The 19366-nt window shown below is 40.4% G+C and overlaps 1 protein-coding gene across 3 annotated transcripts in view; it reads right to left on the reverse strand.

Annotated features, from left to right (window-relative positions):
- Positions 1-19366, reverse strand: part of tox2 (TOX high mobility group box family member 2) — a 114026-nt gene that overhangs the window by 23184 nt on the left and 71476 nt on the right. For all 3 annotated transcript variants that reach the window (XM_074641926.1, XM_074641935.1, XM_074641943.1), the window contains exon 4: positions 14451-14732. In XM_074641926.1, coding sequence (XP_074498027.1) covers positions 14451-14732 — 282 coding nt within the window. The remainder of the gene's footprint in view (positions 1-14450; positions 14733-19366) is intronic.

The following is a 19366-nucleotide window of genomic DNA, read 5'->3' on the forward strand; positions in this document are numbered from 1 at the left end:
CGCTGGAACAGAGAGAGAGAGGGAGATGCAGAAAGACACAAAAGAGGAAAAAAGAAACACACATGACCTAAGTAGTAAAATCCATCTCCAAAGTTAGCAAGGGGACAGTTAGATATTGCTTTTTGGTGATGAGCAACCAGGCAGACCTAAACTGTGATGTAAAGCCAGGAAACTCGGTGTGAAACGTGTTCCTCTGCCATCGTTGCGCCTGTCGTGTTTGTATTCACATCTTGTACATCATAGTCAAATGGGAGTCAAATAACAAAGGCTTTCCAATTATGTGCAGCACATTGTGTGTGAGATGGAATATCACAAAGCCATTGTTCTCCTGCTCCTGCTGACCTTACCTTTGAAATGGTTTCACGGCCGCTCCAATTGCCTGCACCATTTGATTTAGCTAAGGGGATTTGACCACCAGCACAGAGATGAGAAAAAAAGGGAGAAGAGAGCCCCGTACAGCAGCTATACAAGGAGAAAGAGGAGACCAAAGCAGCTAACCTTGCTCCATCCTCACGATGATTATACCAGAGTGGCATCTGTTTCATCATTTAAATTAGCTGCTTGATTGCTATGCAAGGTTTTATTGCCCCGGCATCATAATAAGCCAGTCTCTTGATGCTAAAGAATCAATAAATGTTGTGCTTCAACTTTTATCATCATCTAATAAATAAATAAATCCCGTCAGTTTTTTAATTAAGTGCGGAGTCATTTCCACTTTTAGTTCACTTACTTTTAAAATGTAAATGAAAGGTGAAATGTGTTTGCTGACGATAAAGCTTTTTATCTTTTAGTATTTGGATTTTTAAAGAGACGTCACCTGCTGAACTGCTTTAATCTGCGCTATCACACTTCCTGTCCCGCCCCGCCCTGTTTGAACACACAGTGATCAGAGTCCTGAGACTTTCCCCTTCCTTGCTCCCTGCTTGACTGGAGCCATCTTGTTTAGAGTGATGGCTCACTCACACAGGTTCACGGCTGCTATTGTAAAATCACCCAGCGTTTAATTGAAACAAATGACTATAATAATAGAACATTATCCCTGCAGGCACCCAGCCATGACAGCTTTAATTAGAGGCGCGTTCAAGACTGATCCTTCAAAAGCGCAGCCGCCGCGCAACACGGCGGTAAACACGCCTTTAGGTGGGGGAGCCAACCCTGGGCCTCAAAGCTACTTCTCATTCACCCCGAGGGCAAAGCACTAACAACTCTGTTCCTCAAAGAGCCTCCATCCCTCCCTCCCTCTCTCTCTCTTCTTCTTCTTCTTCTCTCCCTTCATCCATGTCTTCGGTTTATCAAGCTTACATAGACCCAGGAGGGTCATTTACACAAGCTGAGGAGAATTAATAAGAGATTGGATTTATGAATCATACGCTACTTAAGTATGAAAGCAAAAGGCAAAACGCTGCTTCTGCCTTCTTGTGACATCAGACAGATGCTAAGTAAGTAAGGAGATACGATGGCAGCAGATGCCGGGACGTTTAAGAAGAAGAAACACAAGAAGTGTTTTGAGAATTTGTCGAAGCTTAATTGGATGTATCTTTAAAAAGTAGTCAACTTATAAGGTATCATTCAATAAGACAAGGAGACTTTTGATTCAGCTGTTATGTGATGCTGTGATCCAGGTGTATACCAGCCAACCGCATTTAGCAACACATTATTAAAATCCTCGTTTTATTTAACAGCTTGGCAGTCGCTCCATGTTGCCAAAACAAGACACTGTAAGGTCACTTTCAATCGTTCCAATTACATGCTAGTCAAAAGGAAAAATGTGAAATACTTGCTCTTGCACCTCCTGTGCTGAACTGTGATCAAGTAATTAATCTGGCAGAAAAACAGCAATACCTCGAAAAAAATAAAAGAAAACTGCATAAGGAAATAATTACGAGTTTCAACACAAACTTGAAAAGAGAGAAAAAGCAATTTCCAAGAACGTCTTAAGTAGCCACTGTATCTCTCAAAGCCAAACAGAGTCCGGGCCAACACGTTTGATATTTTCATAAAATACCCAGGAATGACTTTTTAAGTTGTGTCATACAGATAAATGCTAAAATAAAAATAACAAACAGAAGTAAAGTTATAACAAAAGTCAGGCTGCTCTCAACACTGTCTGTAGCTATAACTATAACAAGTATGCAACACCTCATAAGGAGCAGGTTGGGATGGGTGGGTCAAAACACACGGGACTTTAGCCCAAGAGACCGGTGTTCATACCCCGTGTGAAACCAGAAGTAAATTTGATTTATTTGTCACTTAACTTCCGTACTTAAGTAACGCCACTTCCAGAGTTATTTTAACCCAAACCACAATCTTTGTGGTTTTGTTACCTAAACCTAAGTACTTTGGTTGTATAAACCTAATCAAGAAGTTTTGTTGTCCAAACTTAACCAAGTAATGTTGTTACTTAAAACTAAGTAGTTTTGTTACCTTAGTAGTTTTGTTGCTTAAATCTAAGTAGTTTTGTTCCCTAAACCTAATTAAGTAGTTTTGTTACCTAAGTAGTTTTGTTGCCTAAACCTAACCATGTTTCCTGTGAAGATGGAAGTTTATTTTTGAAAAGACTGGAGCAGCATGTGTGTCATATGTCGCTGGACATTCTTAGCAAAACGCACGGAAAATGAGGGAATAACTTTTCGTAAGATATCATACAAACCATAATATGAGAATACGTTGCAAAAGTAAATGGTAAAAATGTCAACTTATACTTTACAACCCTTTATGTTATTATTGTATTTCCCTTTGTGTGGAAAGTACTTAATGCCTGTGGGTATTATTATTATTATTATTATTATTATTAATAATTATTAAATCTGAAGTATAGCCGGAAGCGTTTGCACAAAGAGGCTGACGGTTGTGATTGACTGTTGGTTTGAAAGGTACCGTACCACCCTGAACGCCTCTCAGAGTGAATCTGTGGCAGCAACAAGGCAGTGGTTGATTTGCAGATAGTAATGTCATGATGTCCCCCCCGGCACCATCCTCCATGTTCCTCATTACTGCTAATGTCAGAACCTCCTTTGCTTTTATTTTCTCTCTCCCCCCCAGTTCTCTCTCTTGTTCCTCAGTCTTTATTCTCTCTCTCTCTCTTGTTCTCTCTCACTGTCTCTTTCTCCCCCCTGTCTCGCCACCTCTCAGCCCGGGCGTGTCTCTCCCCGAGCTCACCTCACAAAGCACGGCGTCAGAGAATCAGAGCCTTGCCTGACATGACATGTAGGAGACGGTTGTGAGGAGCGGTAGGGACACACACACTCCTGATAGCAGAAGGCAAGGCTCCTCTGCTCCCACTAATGAGACTCCTGGCTGCCATGTCAAACACACGTTGTGTGTGTGTGTGTGCGTGTGTGTGCGCGCGTGTGTGTGTGTGTGTGTGTGTGTGTGTGCGTAGGCGTGCCTGCGCTCGCACAACAACAAAAAAAAGAAATGTAGATGCAGAAATAATGAACACAAAACAAGAAAGAGCACACACATGAAAAGTGTATGGGTGCATACAGTACTCTGTATGTGCAGGTCATGGGGTGAGGTGATTGTCATGTGTGTAAAATCCTCTCACAGAGAAATTTCACACAACTCTGACAGAAGCCAGCTTCACTTTATTCTCCAGCTTTGAACTATAACTAATGCTGCAGACAGCGGATTACCAAACAAATGAACTCATTGCTATCGTTACGGTGCACGTGATCACACGGTTCAATACAGTATTGTTTCTGTTTTTACTGATTTTCACCAAAAGAAATCACGTATTTTATAAAAGAATCACATTAAACAGGTTCTTGCCCAGATTAAATGTCCCCACACATCCAAGTACTGTTCTTCCTACAACAAGACAACACCGATCACTAAAGTTTACGGTCAAGTAAAGTTTTTTTACTACAAAGACAGCTCAGAAAATAGTTCTGGTAAAAAAAATATATAAAAAAAAAATTGAAAGAGAATTACCACCTTGCGGTTGAATTCCTCCGCCAACCTGTCACGTCGCAGTTTACATCCATGACATTTGTGTGAAATAGTCATATTTAGCATATGAATTCTTGAGTTATGGCCAAAAATGGGTTTTGTGAGGTCAAAGTGGCCTTTGACCTTTGACCACTAATCGGTTCGTCCATGAGTCTAAGTGGACGTTGGTGCCAAATTTGAAGAATATCTCCACAGGCATTCCTGAGATATCGCGTACAAACATATGGATGGACAAACCGAAAAAACATCATGCCTCAGGCCACGTCTGTCACCGGCACAGAGGCATAAAAACACAAATGAGCCACCGGTTTGCTACTAAGAGTTGCTCTTAGGAAGTAAAAAGAATATAAAAAAAATTGTTAAACTACAATTTTGTACTACAAACTGCATTTTAAAACTCTGATTTACAACCAGATTTTTGGATTACTATTATTCAGGGCTGTCAATCGATTAAAATATTTAATTGTGATTACTCGCATGATTGTTCATAGTGAATCGTGATTAATCACAAATTAAACGCAATTTTTTTTATCCATTCAAAATGTATCAAACAGGGAGATTTGTCAAGTGTCGTATCAACATGGGAGTGGGCAAATATGCTTTCTTTATGCAAACTTATGTATATATTTAATATTGGAAATTAATTAGGAAAAACAAAACAATGACAAATCATAACATGGCAAACTGCAGCCCAACAGGCAACAACAGCTGTCAGTGTGTCAGCGTGCTGACTTGACTATGACTTGCCCCAAACTGCATGTGATTATCACAAAGTGGGCATGTCTGTAAAGAGGAGACTCGTGGGTACCCATAGAACCATATCCTCATATATCTTGAGGTCAGAGGTCAAGGGACCCCTTTATGCCATGTTTTCCTTTGTGACAAGCTAGTATGACATGGTTGGTACCAATGGATTCTTTAGGTTTTCTAGTTTCATATGATGCCAGTATCTTCACTCGAGCTTTGAAACTGAGCCCACTACAACCTAAAAGTTGTGTTAATGCGTTAAAGAAATTAGTGGCGTTTAAACTAATTTGCGTTAACGCATTATTATCGTGTTGACAGCCCTACTATTATTATTTTTTCAATGTTCACCTGTTTTGTAATAATCAAAACAGACACAAAATTCCCAAGTAGAAAACAATGAACCTTAAGTCCTGTAAATGCTGTAAATACTGAGACACAGCAAAGCTTATTTTGTGTCTTTGGTGAGATTTTGGCCCAACATTTCTCTCTATTCTGATATCAAATGTAAACTGTGACAATCATCTAATCATTTCTAGAAACATTTTTGACTTGGCACCATCATGGATGAATGCTACCCATGAATTCTGCCTGTAGCTTGTTTCTCTTGGTGCTGGATTACAGTAACACACAGCGCACTACAGTAAACGAACTGTGTTACATGAATACACCGAGTGTTTTAATCACCCTGGCTCGAGCCACTCTCGTGCACATTAGCAGACAGAGTGGTAGTGTTGTGTTGAACTGGTGGCTGGTGGCGGCATAGCGGGGGGAGACGTCCCTGAGTGAGAGATGACATGGGACGGCTCTCCGCCGGCCGACACCAGGGCAGAATATTCCTGGTGGTGAGAAGCAGAATGAGCTGATGGATGGTTGAGATAGGGCACAGTGCAATATGGACACGATTTCATGGCGTGATAAGCCTCAGCAGGGGCCCGTGGCTAAGTGTAATATGAAATCCCTTATCTATGTATCTGCTTCATAACACCGGCTATCTGCTGCAGCTGAATCTGCCTTTGTTTCTTCAGCTTCTGCTCTCTTTGCTTGAATGCCACTGTTGATCACATCGACAGTATGGAGGAGGACGACGGCAACATGTGTGATAACACATCTTTGGTTGTTTTTGAAATACGATGTGATGAATTATCTAAATTGAAGCTTGTCACTGTGGAGATCCTCTTCCATTGATCCCGCTGATAGGCGGCATTATTAGAAGAGATTTTGCATACTGTAGAAGCTGGCCTGTTTGTACAAAACAAGTTTAAATTATACCTGCAATATAAATGAAATGCAATTTGTCTCACAGAACTGATCCTTTTAAAGTGCGGCGTGTGTTATTTAACACCATCTCTTTAGAATTTCTGATTAAAAAGAAAGAAATTAAGTCGGCACCTTATCCTCTGATTAGCTTAATCCGATAGGTTAATTGACTTTATGAGGGTGGAGAAAATAGATGAGCTGCCGTTGCAATAAAAAAGGATGAAATTGGAAAAATAACCTATATTTCTTTTAAGATATTTCTTAATATACAACTACAGTTTCATATCACATTGCCGGAGAAATAAGGCACTTTCTCCCAGGAGATGAGAAAAGAATTGAATTTTTCCTTATCGGTCATCTATTTTTCCACAGAATGCTATTACTTGCTGCCTGCCGTTGCTAAGCAACAGGAAATATTAATAGGACCTTTTATTAGCTAGGCTTTACCAGTGGAGTACTAAAATGAGGAAGTGGAAAACATGAATGTGTTACATAAATCTCTGAACCTTTCAGGGTTTGCACAAGTCTCTGTTTGTCCAGTGATTTATGGCTGTGATGGTTCATTTATGGGAGAGGGAGGTGTGAAATGCCAAATGGAACATTAGCCTAAGGGACAATTTGAAAATAAATAATCACAAAAAAGTGAAAAAGCAGTTTAAAAGAACAGCCCTATTTTTTTTTTTTTTCCCCTGCAGATTTCAAGAGGCCATCAAACAAGCGAGTTATATTTTTGTTCCGCTGCGGGCATTGATCATTCAAAATCATCTATGCCTGAATCAACATTGGAATAACTAATACAAGACTCATTCTATCACCGCACGGGCTTGTTGAACTGTGGTGGAAAGCGACAGACATTCCATCATTTTCCGCAGACGCTCTAATCCCTTTAAAAAATGACTGAAAATGAAGGTCTTTCAAAGGAGAAATAGGTTTTCTTCATCTGAATGAAAAGTCGAGAACGAGGCAAAGCCTCAAAGAGCAGGAAGTCTTTAAAGCCAAAGGTAAGACAAATTTAAAGTCCATATTGGAAAAGTCTAAACACATTTAATTACAATATTTCTGAAAAAGTCACTCGATAACAGTCGAGGTGACGTACACCATTTCAGAATTAGCAAGATTTCCTCAATAAATGCATCACCTTATCTCTAATCCACCCTTTTTTTCTCCGCTCCATGTTTATACAAAAACCAGCAGGTGTACAGTACGCGATAATACGTTTGCCGAGACCCTCCATCAGAGAGGGAACACATTAAAACACACCTCTGCTCTCTTATCATTAATTCATCCCAGCTTGTCTGTGACAAGTTCAGTTGACATCGCAGCTCATATTTCATTCACGCAGTCTTGGAGAGCGAGCACCTGCCAGGAGCACTTAATGCCTCGCGAGAAAAAGAAATAAAAGAAAAGAAAGAAAACACACACAGGCATCCACCCAACTCAACATGACAATCAGGGTGGGATTAACACTTGATAATTAACCTCGACAACTGAGGATAAAGAGCCTTGTGAGGAAATTCTTACATTTAAACGCTGGTAACAAAAGAAATTAAGAGTATGAATTTGAATATGAATGCAGCCGGCAGACCACCCTCATTACAGACGAACTGACCCTCATTCAGGCGGATTCACGTCTTGTGTTCTGGAAAATAACAAATGAGATAATACCTGGGAGTTTGATGGCGCTGCATATAGCTCGTCCTGCTAATACATACGCATAACATCCTCTGCCTGATTATACATTCATCATCTGTTACATATTCAAAACATCGCACTCGAGCCAGTTTGATGATGGCTAATATTGCATGCATCATTGAGGAACATGAAAAAAAACTTAATCAAAGATAATTTATTCCAGTCGCAGGCATGCAGCAGGTCATATGAATTTGAGGAGCATTTTAAATACGGCATAATTGAATATCGAGCCTTTTCTGTTCAAAGAGATTGCAGATGTCACAGCGCAGGTGTGAAGCTAATATCCAGCCAATAATAAAATGGTTTTGCTTTAGGCAAGTTTAGGTGTAAATAAAGACACGGCAGACAACAACAACAAGGCCACTTCACTTGTGAGTCCAGAAATGATTCACTAGCAGCAGCAGCAGCAGCAGCAGAGATGTGTATCTTTCTGGGCTGTATTGATAAGATCAATGCAACCTGAGCATGGCTATTAAATGTCTAATGTGTTTTGGAACTTGTAGATGCTATGACAGTGGGGGCATTAACAGAGAGAGAGAGAGAGAGAGGCCCTGCCAAGTGCATCAGAGCATCAGAGAAAAGAGCTCTCTGAAAGATATCAGGTTTGGCCAGGAGGGGCTTCAGACCGCAACACAATAAGCATCAGCAAAAAAAAAAAAAAAAGGAAGTTATGAATTGAAAATGGGCCTCTTTGCACAATTAGCAAAGTACAGTCAATTATGTCTTTCAGGTTTTGAGAGTCAGCAGAGGTGGTTAGATGGGAAAGTTAGCTTCCATCAACTCCTGACGGTCCTGTTGATGATACCTTTACAGGTTCTCTATACAATATCCAAAGCATTAATAAAGCAGCAAATAACTATTTGCTATGTAAAGATATAGAGGAGTAATGTCTACCTGAGTAGAGAATGAAGTCGCTCTCTCTGTGTGTGTTGTAATTCGAGGTTCTACGTGCTTTGTTGACATAGCCGGGCCGGCCGTGTGTGCTTTTAGTGCATGTTCATGAATGTGAGCGTGCCCTACTGGCTAGCTAATGACGGTCGCTCTGCACTGCTCTCATACGGCTGTTACAGCTGAAAACGCCGTCCATACCGACGGCGTCGTCACGGAAGCATAACACCCGCCCTCCGGTTCCCCCTCAGGTTAACACTGTTAGCTCCTTCAGACCAAGCCCCCAGGAAGAGCGTCGGTCTTTGAAGAAAATCTTCCATAGTGGCCAAAGGTGGAATTACAACTTCCGTATCTGTCACATGTGACCTCCATTGTTGTTTAACTAATAACAACACATCAATGAGCCCCACTGCTGCACTGGCTAACATGTTCCTTCATTACCATGAACATGGGCAGTGTCACATCCAAATTCAACATCATGCTGCTGTAAATACTCACGAGCAAACCAAACATAAATGAATCCGCAGCTGAAAATTGTCCTCAACAAATTCAATATTTATTCTTGTTTGACTAAAGTTTGCTAAAAACTAGGAAATATTTAGGAAATATAAATATATTTGTGACCATCTTCAGTAAGAAGAAATGGGCTTAGGTCAGGGAAGTCAGAAGGTATTTGAGACAGACTAACGCATGGTTGATTTTGGTCTTTTAATGGGACACAGATAAGAAATAAAAACAGAAATACACTAATTTTATTATTTAATATCTCTCTCTCTAGTCTTTAATTTGCATGTGAATAAAAACCTTGATAGTTGTCATTGGTTCGGAACCCACAAACCGCTGCTGAATCAACCTAAAGATCTAAATCTACCATTTAGACCCACCGTTCACCCTAACACCACAAACAAAACACACACTATCTATTCCGTCTAACCGCCAACATTATCCCTGATCAACCGCTGCTGTAATACTGCTCTACTCTAAATCCTTTTCGTTATATAATCGCCCTATTTATTTTATGTTTATATTGTTGCACCTGCGATGGAGCACTTTCAAACGTCCTCATACTTGAATCACGTAGGCACGCATTTAGAAAGCAGGAGCTCTCAGCCTTTTGTTGAGATAGAATAACCCTATTTCACTCAACTGAATTATCTCTAAAATATCTAATAATGAAATCCAGGAGGTACAGAAAACTGGAGGTATATGCTCATTTTGAATAAGAGTTACCTCTTTCCTCTTTGCAATTTATTCTTGCTTCCTCCCCCCTCCTCTCTCTCCATCCTCACCCCTCCTCTCTTCATCCAACTCTATTGCACTCTTTTCATTGCCCAGCTCACGTATTGAATCTGCCTGATGAAAACAGATCTCACTGCAGCACCACAATAGAATGGCTGATGCAGGAAAGATGAACCCTAATGGATTTTTTTTTTCAATGTGCTCAAGATTGAATATAAGGCCTGACCTCCAGATGTAGTGGATCCATTTCAACAGCAGAGATATTGTTTATAGTGAGGACACAGAAACACATAGACACACAAACAGTACGTCAACAGCAACAAAATCCCTTTCTATCTATTTTTTAGCACACAAAAACGGCCTAAAATTAGAATTAACCCTCGTTATTTATCTATCCATGTCAAGTGAGGTATTCATCATGATAGAATCTCGTGTTTGAACTGCAGAGTTTGCTTAATTACTCTGCTCAACAGACTGTGTCAAGGTGAGGCACCAATTTAATAGACACTCGGTTCTCAGCACAAATGAACCTCTGCTACGGTTTGGTAGCTTCGCCAGGCAGCCTATTTGACTCAGAAATGTCTGAGTTCGCTTTATATGCTGCTTTTTTTTCTGCAGTGAAGTTGAAGCAGAGCCCTGAAAAGGTCTCCTATATGTTGGAGGAGCTCCCCTCAGAGCCAGTTAGAAATATCAAGGTTTGGGAGGTTATAACATTTTTTAAAGATCACTGATCATCTGGTTAAAAGATGTAATTTCTTTTTTGGCTTTTTCTTCTTGATCTATTTGCTTCTAAATGACCCTGAATATAAACTTAATTTGGACAAAATATCACATTCACAACGTGTATTGCACCCTTTAAACCGCCAAGCATGGATATCCAGCATTTTGTAGTGTTACAGTGTGTTTTGATAATATATCCATCGTGTACCATTTCAAACATTTCAAATATCATGCATTTCTATCACACAACCTACAATAGTCAATCTATTAAAACCATAGAGTGTGTGGCCCTCCGTAGCAGTAACAAATATCCCTACTGCCGAGCGAAACGCTGGCCAATCAACCACTGTCTCCACAGTAAAGGTCATGACCAAAATGTGAAATGAATATGAAGATAAATGACACATGAATCCAATACCTCGGGGGAATATTCCACCATTATATATAATATATAGTGTGTTTATATTTCAGATATATATCAAGCTGTATTTTGACTGTTGTTTAATCTCATCTCCTCTGTTTATGGTGAACATTATGCTTGATATGCACCTGTATGTGTTTATACTGTATATAACAGATTTTCCTTTCATTAAGATACACGAAGGACGCGGCTGACCGAGCATTTCTGAACATTGCCTCAGACAGAAAATATAAAACTAGCCTATATTATAAAATGCATACCATCTAATTTATTATATTACCAGAGAGGCCCAGTCGTCAAGCGGAGCTATTTCTGTATCTTTTTATGATATATCTCAGTCAATATCAAGTAAGTTATGATGAAGGTACAATATTCTGACCTTCAAACCCTGAACACTTTGCACATGCATATAATATTGTTGACCGTATATGCTCTTTCTTTTACAAGTCATTTCCACTGAGATCTCAGTGCTGCTCCACATGTCCTTCAGCAACCACTGTCATCAGTGTCTAGTTAGTCACAGGGTGGAGCCATCAATTAGTTGATTTACTTCTAAGTTAATCAGAAGTTTCCTTGACCAGGTTTATGTGCTTGTCGGTGCAGTGTGTATTAACCTTGGTGATGTTTTTTTAATTGTTGAATTTTAGTCATTGTGGTCACTGGCAATCTGGGCTGAAGAGGAAGAGGAGGGCCCAGTGGTCTCTGTTGGCTCTGTACACCCACTTGGGCTGCACAATTAATCGAATATTAATCACAATCACAATTTTTGGCTTGCCACAATCTAATGAACATGATAGACTGCGATATTGACGTTTAAAATGCCCCGCTTGCAGAAAACTCTGCTGCGTATCAAATCAAGAGCTTCCTAAACTAACAGCTAGCGATCAAGATGTTTTGGCTTCACTTTTGGGGAGCGGTCATGCCGCTGCACCCGTACTCTACAGCGGCAGCCTGTGAGAAACTTTCCTGAATGTTGTGGCTGCAGTCCAGAGTAAACGAGTAATGTACTGTATATATGGAGATGATATCAGAAACCCATCTGACCCGTCTTGAAACACGGGGCCCGTCTTGTTAACCATGCTTTGTGTGGGTTAGGGTGTGACTTTTTTGCCATGGTCACCGTTCATAAATATACGACCACTGGGTTTATGATTACATTTTTTACAAGAGTACAGGATCTAGCCTAGACTCCTCATAGATCTAGCCTCTGAATTTTGCTCTCAAAGTGCACCAGATAAATGCATTTAACTTTAAAATATAGCGTACAAAATTTAGGGTGAAAATTCCTATATTTTCTCATATCACAATATATAGCGTTGAAAAAGCAATCCTAATTTGTCCATTAGCAGGAACACAACATGGGAGTGAAAGCAGTTCTCTGTTTATTTAAATGTGAAAGTGCAATAAAATATTTAGTTTGAATAATCGTGATCTCAATATTGATCAAAATAATCGTGATTATCATCTGGGCCATAATCGTGCAACCCTAACACCCACACAGCTGTGTGGGTGTTAGGGTTGCAGGGTTAAAGTGACATCTTCTTGAGTCTCCTGTTAAGTTTGTTAAACCTGTTAGGGCGGGACAAATTGCACTTTTATCATTCTTATTGGTAGATGAAGATTTTCCATTCCCTTCAAAGCTCTACATACCTTCCACCTGAGCAGAGGTCTAATCAGCCAGAATAACTGAAAACACCTGTGTGGGTGTTCAGAGACTAGTTAAGGGTGGGGGAGCATAACATTCATCTAATAGAGGGAAGAGTGTCTTAATAGTTGCTCACCTTTAAATATTGTTTGCTATGTTCCTGTTAGGATCAGCTTTCAGTGGGGATTTCCCTCGTTGGTTTACCTAACCCTCGTGCAGTGGTTCAGTCCAATTAGATAACCCCCATGCAGTGGTTCAGTCCAATTAGGGTTGGGCCAGGAAGGTTAGTATATAAAGCCACTCAGGCATTGACTGTGGGAGAGTTGTTGGCAGCAGCTTGCTGTGAGGCTGTGTCAGTTCAGTTATATTCCTCAGTTTATTTTCCCTTTGTTAATTTTCCTGGGACTTTTGCTCCCCTCTGTTTCATTGTGATGTTTGGTTAATAAAACCACTTCCTTTTTTGCACTGACTTCTGCCTCCTGAGCAGTGCCAGACAGCCACACTAAAATCCTTCATTTATGTAGAATTACTCAGCCAAGGCTTTGTCACGGCCGTAGGTGTTTGATACCGCCGCACAAGGCACCCTTTAGCACCTGTATAAGACGCACAATGTTAACCCATTTGCGGCAACAGTAAACACACAGAGAAAGTGCGCCGGGAGTGACTGTGGTGACGTAGTTTAAAGAGCGAAAATGTACAGTAAGGGCGGTGGGAGGGGAGGTGGATGGGTCCAACAAACACAAGACTTTCAGGAGATCACTGTTTGTGTTCCATGTGTTAAGTTTTACTTTCACATTACAATCAGCTGTTTGTTTGTGTCCCATGTTCACAATGTTTTTTTCACTTTAGAAACTTAATAGTTTTAAGCCCGACCATGTTGTTTTCTCCTAAACCTAACTATAGTGGTTTTGTTGCCTAAACCTAAAGTGACGCCAAGGTGCGGGACAAGGCACCAGTATGTGACGAGTCAGGATGAGAATGTGTTGAACTACTAGTAATGCTACATCCATATTTTAAAGAGAAGCATTGAAACAAATATCAAACTAGAACATAAATATTATTCAGTGCACTTCTATTACAATATTTACATTTTGGTCTCTGAATAGCATCCAAAGACATTACTTTGAACTCCACTAATCTCTCACCATATGGAGCCATATGTATACTATACGAGACACTGAGACCCTATATGCTTATAGCAGCCTATACATTATGCTTCACGCATAAGCTTTGCATATATCATTTGTTGTGATAGAAAACCTGCTCTCTTTCCTGCAGTTCTCATGAATGCAATTACGGTTTGGAGATGCTAATTTGTGGAGGAGTAGTTCTGCGCGGAGCTGAGGGAGTAATCAGTGCGTATTCATGTTTGAAGGCTTGACAGATTGACCGATGCATGCTGTCGAGGTAGATATGATGCTGATGGATTTACCCACAATCCTTTTCTACATGCATCAGAGCTGACATGGCAACCGCTGAACAATCATAACAGCTCCCCCCTTCTTCATGTCTAGAAAATTACATTTACCTCCATAGGGTTGTAATCTGCTTCGTATTAGAGAGCTCTTTTAAATGGCTGTTTTGGATGTTTTTGCAAGATCCAAAAAGCTTTGAAAATCATTTTAAAAATCAAATTTCATCCAATATCTCTCTCTTTTTCCCTGTAAAGTCCTACAGTTTTTGGTAAACACCAGCACAGTTTAAATCACGCTCCAAACTAAAAGGGTTAAGTAAAACCCTCTTTCCTCTGAGGCATTAAATAACTTTTACTTTTATGAAAGGCTTAAATTGTCCGAAACATTTGTGACCATTACTGAAAATCTTCTGACTCCTTTAAACATCAGCTTTCTGTTCGGAACTGTTCGGTCCGTGTACTGTAGTGCTACTCACCGAGGGCATTTGGCTGGAGACGAGGTGGCTGTCCTGTGCCAGCATGTTAGACATCATGAGTGTGGGCAGCTCTGGGTAGGAATACGGGTTGATGAGCCCATTGTGTTGCAGCGAGTGGCAGAGGTAGCCTGTGGAGTCGTGCTCCATCAGGTGAAGAAGAGGAGGCTCGGGGTGGTTGGGTGGAGTGATGGGGGGGATCTCGTAGTCTTCGTCCCCGTTCCCACTGCCCGAGCCGCCGCCTCCGCCTCCTCCCCCGCCGCCGCCAGTCTGACCTGTGTAGCTCTGAAGGGGAGACACACAAAGAAAACAAAGGTTTAAGAACGTATCCGTAGATCAAACTAAAGCTATGTCATAACTACATGACACTATTCCATATGGGTTGCAGATGTAGACATTCAGTTTACAGTGATGGAGTTACTAGATAGAGAGGAACCGTTTTTCAGGCGCCAAGAGTTCCATTAGTCCTGTTCATTTCCTGCATAGGCCATGTTATGTAACTGGAGCGCAAGGCTTGGATGTGTAGCGTATACAACTCTCCCGTTTGAATAATCAGTATCACAAAAGATGAGGATTGCGTTTCAAAATATATAGATCTTTGATTAAAAAGGTCAAAGAATCAAGCTTATGCACGTAAAATGTGAGGCAAACGTCAACTACAACTCTCAATCCAATCCAAAAACATTTGGATTCTTGGTCAGTTTTGGATGAATGTGGCAACTGTGGTGAGCTTTGCCCCCAAATGTAACATTTGCTACAGCTCAAATTCACGCCTATAATTGGCTTCTTCTCCGTAGCAATGGCAGCTAAGGTTGATGGGAATCACAGTATTTAGAGCCATTAATAATAATTAACAATACCCCCTAAAAATGAGTTTAATTCATTAAATGTAACATCTTGACAGACCTATAATATTATTAAGTTAGCGACACGATGTTCTATGCTGTGGAACATGGAGGATATTGCTTTAAAAAAAAAGGGAATTAAAGGCGCATGCACAAAAGTTAAAGGTGTTAAATGCCAGATTGGGAGCATTTATATTGCCTCCACACGGTTCTCAACATGTCAACAGCTGAGCCAGCAGCTCGTAGCAAACAGTGCGAACAGCGCTAACAGTAAAAACAAAGGCAACACTGCTGACAAAGCTACCGAGGGTGGGCGCTACGCTTCCGCGAAGATGCCCTTGGTCGGGACAGCATTACTAGCTGTGACCGCCGTATGAGAGCAGTGCAGGACGGCGGCAGTGAGCTAGCGAGTGGGACACACTCACATGCACTAAAAGCACATGCGGCCGGCCCGACTATATATGTCGACAAAACACGGAGAAATTCAGATTACAACACACAGAAGGAGTGACTTCATTCTCTGCTCAGGTAGACACTACTTCTCTATATCTTTACATAGCAAATTGTTGTTTGCTGCTACATCAATGCTCTGGATATTGCGTAGAGCACCTTTAACATTCGCCTCCCATTCACTTCCATTTGATGAGAGCAAAGGGGCGGAAAAAACATTTGCTTGCGGTTGCGAAGCAAATTCAACATCTTCAGATTTGCGGAGTTCAACTTTGGTGAACTTTCAGATGGATATCGCCTCGGCAGGCAATGGTTACTCACCTGCATTCAAGCATGTGTGACCGTGCTTTTATAGTTGTACGCTGGTCTACGGTCTACTGTAAGTGCAAAGTTGCAGTATCTATAGTAACAGTACATGTTACCATTGCTACTTGCTAACAGCTAACAGTCACTTATAAAATGGATCTAGGGAAGGAAATGGTCTTTTGTCTAGATGCATTTTTGTATATGCCATCAACGAATTGCTTATATTAAACTGCATGTAACCATAGTAACAGTCTTTCTGCTTTGTGCTGCATTGCCAGTTACCCTTTATCGTTGAAACTGACCTTACCACGAGTTAAACTGACAACAACATATGAATAACTGCTGGTAAATAATACATTTTGTGGCGTCCCAATATAGACAATAAGACTGTTTTGTGTGTGCCTCTACAGTACTTCATCCATTATTTTCATATATCAGGACACCTTGGTGTGTATTATCACTTACAGTGTTAAGATTGGATACAAAATAATAATAAATTGAATTCTGACACCCTGTGATTTTCAATTTCTCAGTGGTTGATCCCAAATAAATGTAAAATTTTATTATGCTTGGATCCACTGACCACTATATTGGTCAACATTTAAGGCTGATGTCAATATTACCTTAAGAATCATTAATATGTTAGCATTTTGTTCACCAATGAATTCAGCTTCCTGCCGTTCTACAAATAGCTTTTGTAAACTGTTTAAATTCAGATCTTTCATTTATTGAAGATAGGTGTAATTCAGTTTCATATGTTGAACGTCTCATTTTGGAACAAAAGCTGGATGCTCAGCGATCGGTAATAAAGAAGACCAACGGCCTCTGTATTTGTGTGCTGTCGCGCTAACACAGTAAGTCCAATCAGATCAGAGTTGTGCACGGAGCAAGAAGAAAAGAAAAATAGCAGGGAAATCCAACGGGGAATGAAAAGCAATTTTGTCTGAGATGATCCAACTTGACTCCCATTGTAATGACTGAGTCAAATTAATCATCACAAATAATATTCTGGTGTCAGCCATTCAAGGGTTTTTTAATAGAATTTTTATGATTCATGTCTGGCGGTATACATCAAACAGTCAGTTCTGCAACATTTCTGAAATAAATTCAATATCATCTTTGTGTAGGCTGTCATCCTCGGCAGCAGAGTGGTCATTTATCTCTCAAACAGATACTTTTAGAAAATAAGGGGCACGGGGAGATGGAAGAAAGGAGAGAGGATACAGGGCACTTTTTTTTCTTGTTTCTCTCAACCCTGTTTTACTATAAAGGTGAGTGTAAAGGCCCAATCTGTAATGTTGTGGCCATGTAAATTACAGGTTTAAGATATATATAACTGAAAAGGTTGACTTCCAAAATTAGAAATTAGCATTTTTCAGCTGCTTGGAATAAAAAAATGCCTGTTTTACTGCAAACCAACCTCAGTCAGCGTCAGAAAATCTTAACAAAGTGGATTTTGTTGTTGTCTAATGTTAGTGTTTGTTCATTTTTAAATGAGAGCAGTTTTAAATCCTTGTGTTTTTGTGATTTGGCGAAGGGGCAAGCCTTTTTTTTCCCAGATTGCGCCTTTAAGTACATAGTAACCGACAATCTTCTTTTTACAACACTAGCTTTCAGCAGGATTAAAATGCATCTAATGTCTTTTAAATGAACACCAATCTAAAGCAGTAAGCACAAAACCAGATGAGAGGAATTTCATTAAGTCACAATACCTAAAACACTAAAACACCCGTCTTTAATTTGACCACAAAAAAAGGACGTTAGCCGTGTTTTATTGTGAAGCAAGAATGTAGACACAGACTCAGCGTTTAAAGCCCACTTTCATCTTCCTACATGTTACACCAAATGAAAAAGAAGAGTAAAAGAAGTGTGATTGCCTCAATTTGATTCACTTTGTCCTGACATAGCCTGCGAGCCGGTTGATATTAATTTTCTGGGCTGTCCTTTGAAGACAGATGTTTTTGTAAACCTCTGGGGATGGCGTTATTGTTTGGTCTAATGGACAAGAAAACGAACATATCCTGAGATTCAATTTCCCTCATAATTGTTGGAAGGAAACTAAATTTTCTGCTGTAAACATTGGGGCCATTGTGTAAAGTGAGTCCCGGTGCGGAGCCTTCGCATCACTGACATCTTTCACAATACGGGTGACCAGCGTGCAATCTGAAGACCCGCCACCCTTAGTCATCATCTCGCACGTTCATCAACCTTTTGTTTTCTCAGAGTATTAATGTACATCCACGCTACAGAAACATTTCTCGTGGCTTTTGATCGTGCGAACGGACTGAGGATGTGTCATGCGTTAGATTGCTGTGAGGGCTCATCCAGTGCCCTTGATGATAAAATGTAAATACCAAGGACGTTCCCAGTTGGATTGTGGCAAGATAAATTATTCATATGCCTCTATTCAGAATGAGCTTGCATGTACAGAACCCACGTGTACACTCTGGCTAATGTATACTCTTTTCTCCTTTAAAAGTAAAATCCAAACAAAGGCAATGCATTTGATGGATTGTACGGAGCAGCATGTGTCCTAGTATGGAATTGGCTTTTCAAACAAAAGCCTCCTTTTTTTTTCCTCCGTATGAGGTGCTCGTCATGGGTTTACTTTCAATAGCCAGGGCCACATCTCCTCCAAAAGCTGCATTACACAGATTCTATTTTCTCACTGAAACATCCTTTATTTTCCTCCTCCTGATCAATACCACACACACACGTAGTTATAGGGAGCGTTATTTCCAGTACACAGTATGCTCCGTCTGCACGGCGAGTGAAACACAATCTGTAACGTTTTAATTAAGAGACAGATCTCTCGACTGTAAGTGTTACATACCAGCACACCTTTCATTTGAAAGAAACAGATGAATAGACAGTTGGTCTGGGACTGAGAGAGAAAATAACATTGATTGGGGAGCTTTCCAGCTTGTCTTTTATTTGGCACGGATCTCTGCCTCCCTCTGTAACATTGCCTGAGTATTCAAGGCCTTCTGGAGACGATATTGACTGTGGCGAACGGCTCATTATCTGTACATTCTTCTTCTTATTAGATTATTGTTGTAATGCCTGTAGAAATCTGGATTTCGGGGACATAACCCAATTAATATTAAATTGTTTATTCGTTCTGTAAAATGATTCCCTGTCAAATATACTTAATATGCACAACAAAAGAGCTGCATGCCGTTTAGTATTTGTAAAACACTACCTGAGCATTCATAGCTATTAGGGCTGGGATGGTAAGCCTATCTCCTGGTTCGATACTATCACGATACTTGGGTGCAGATTCAATGTGTATTGCGATTCTACGAGTTTTGCGATTTG

The sequence above is a fragment of the Sebastes fasciatus genome, chromosome 1 (assembly GCF_043250625.1).
Source record: "Sebastes fasciatus isolate fSebFas1 chromosome 1, fSebFas1.pri, whole genome shotgun sequence".
Lineage (NCBI taxonomy): Eukaryota > Metazoa > Chordata > Actinopteri > Perciformes > Sebastidae > Sebastes > Sebastes fasciatus.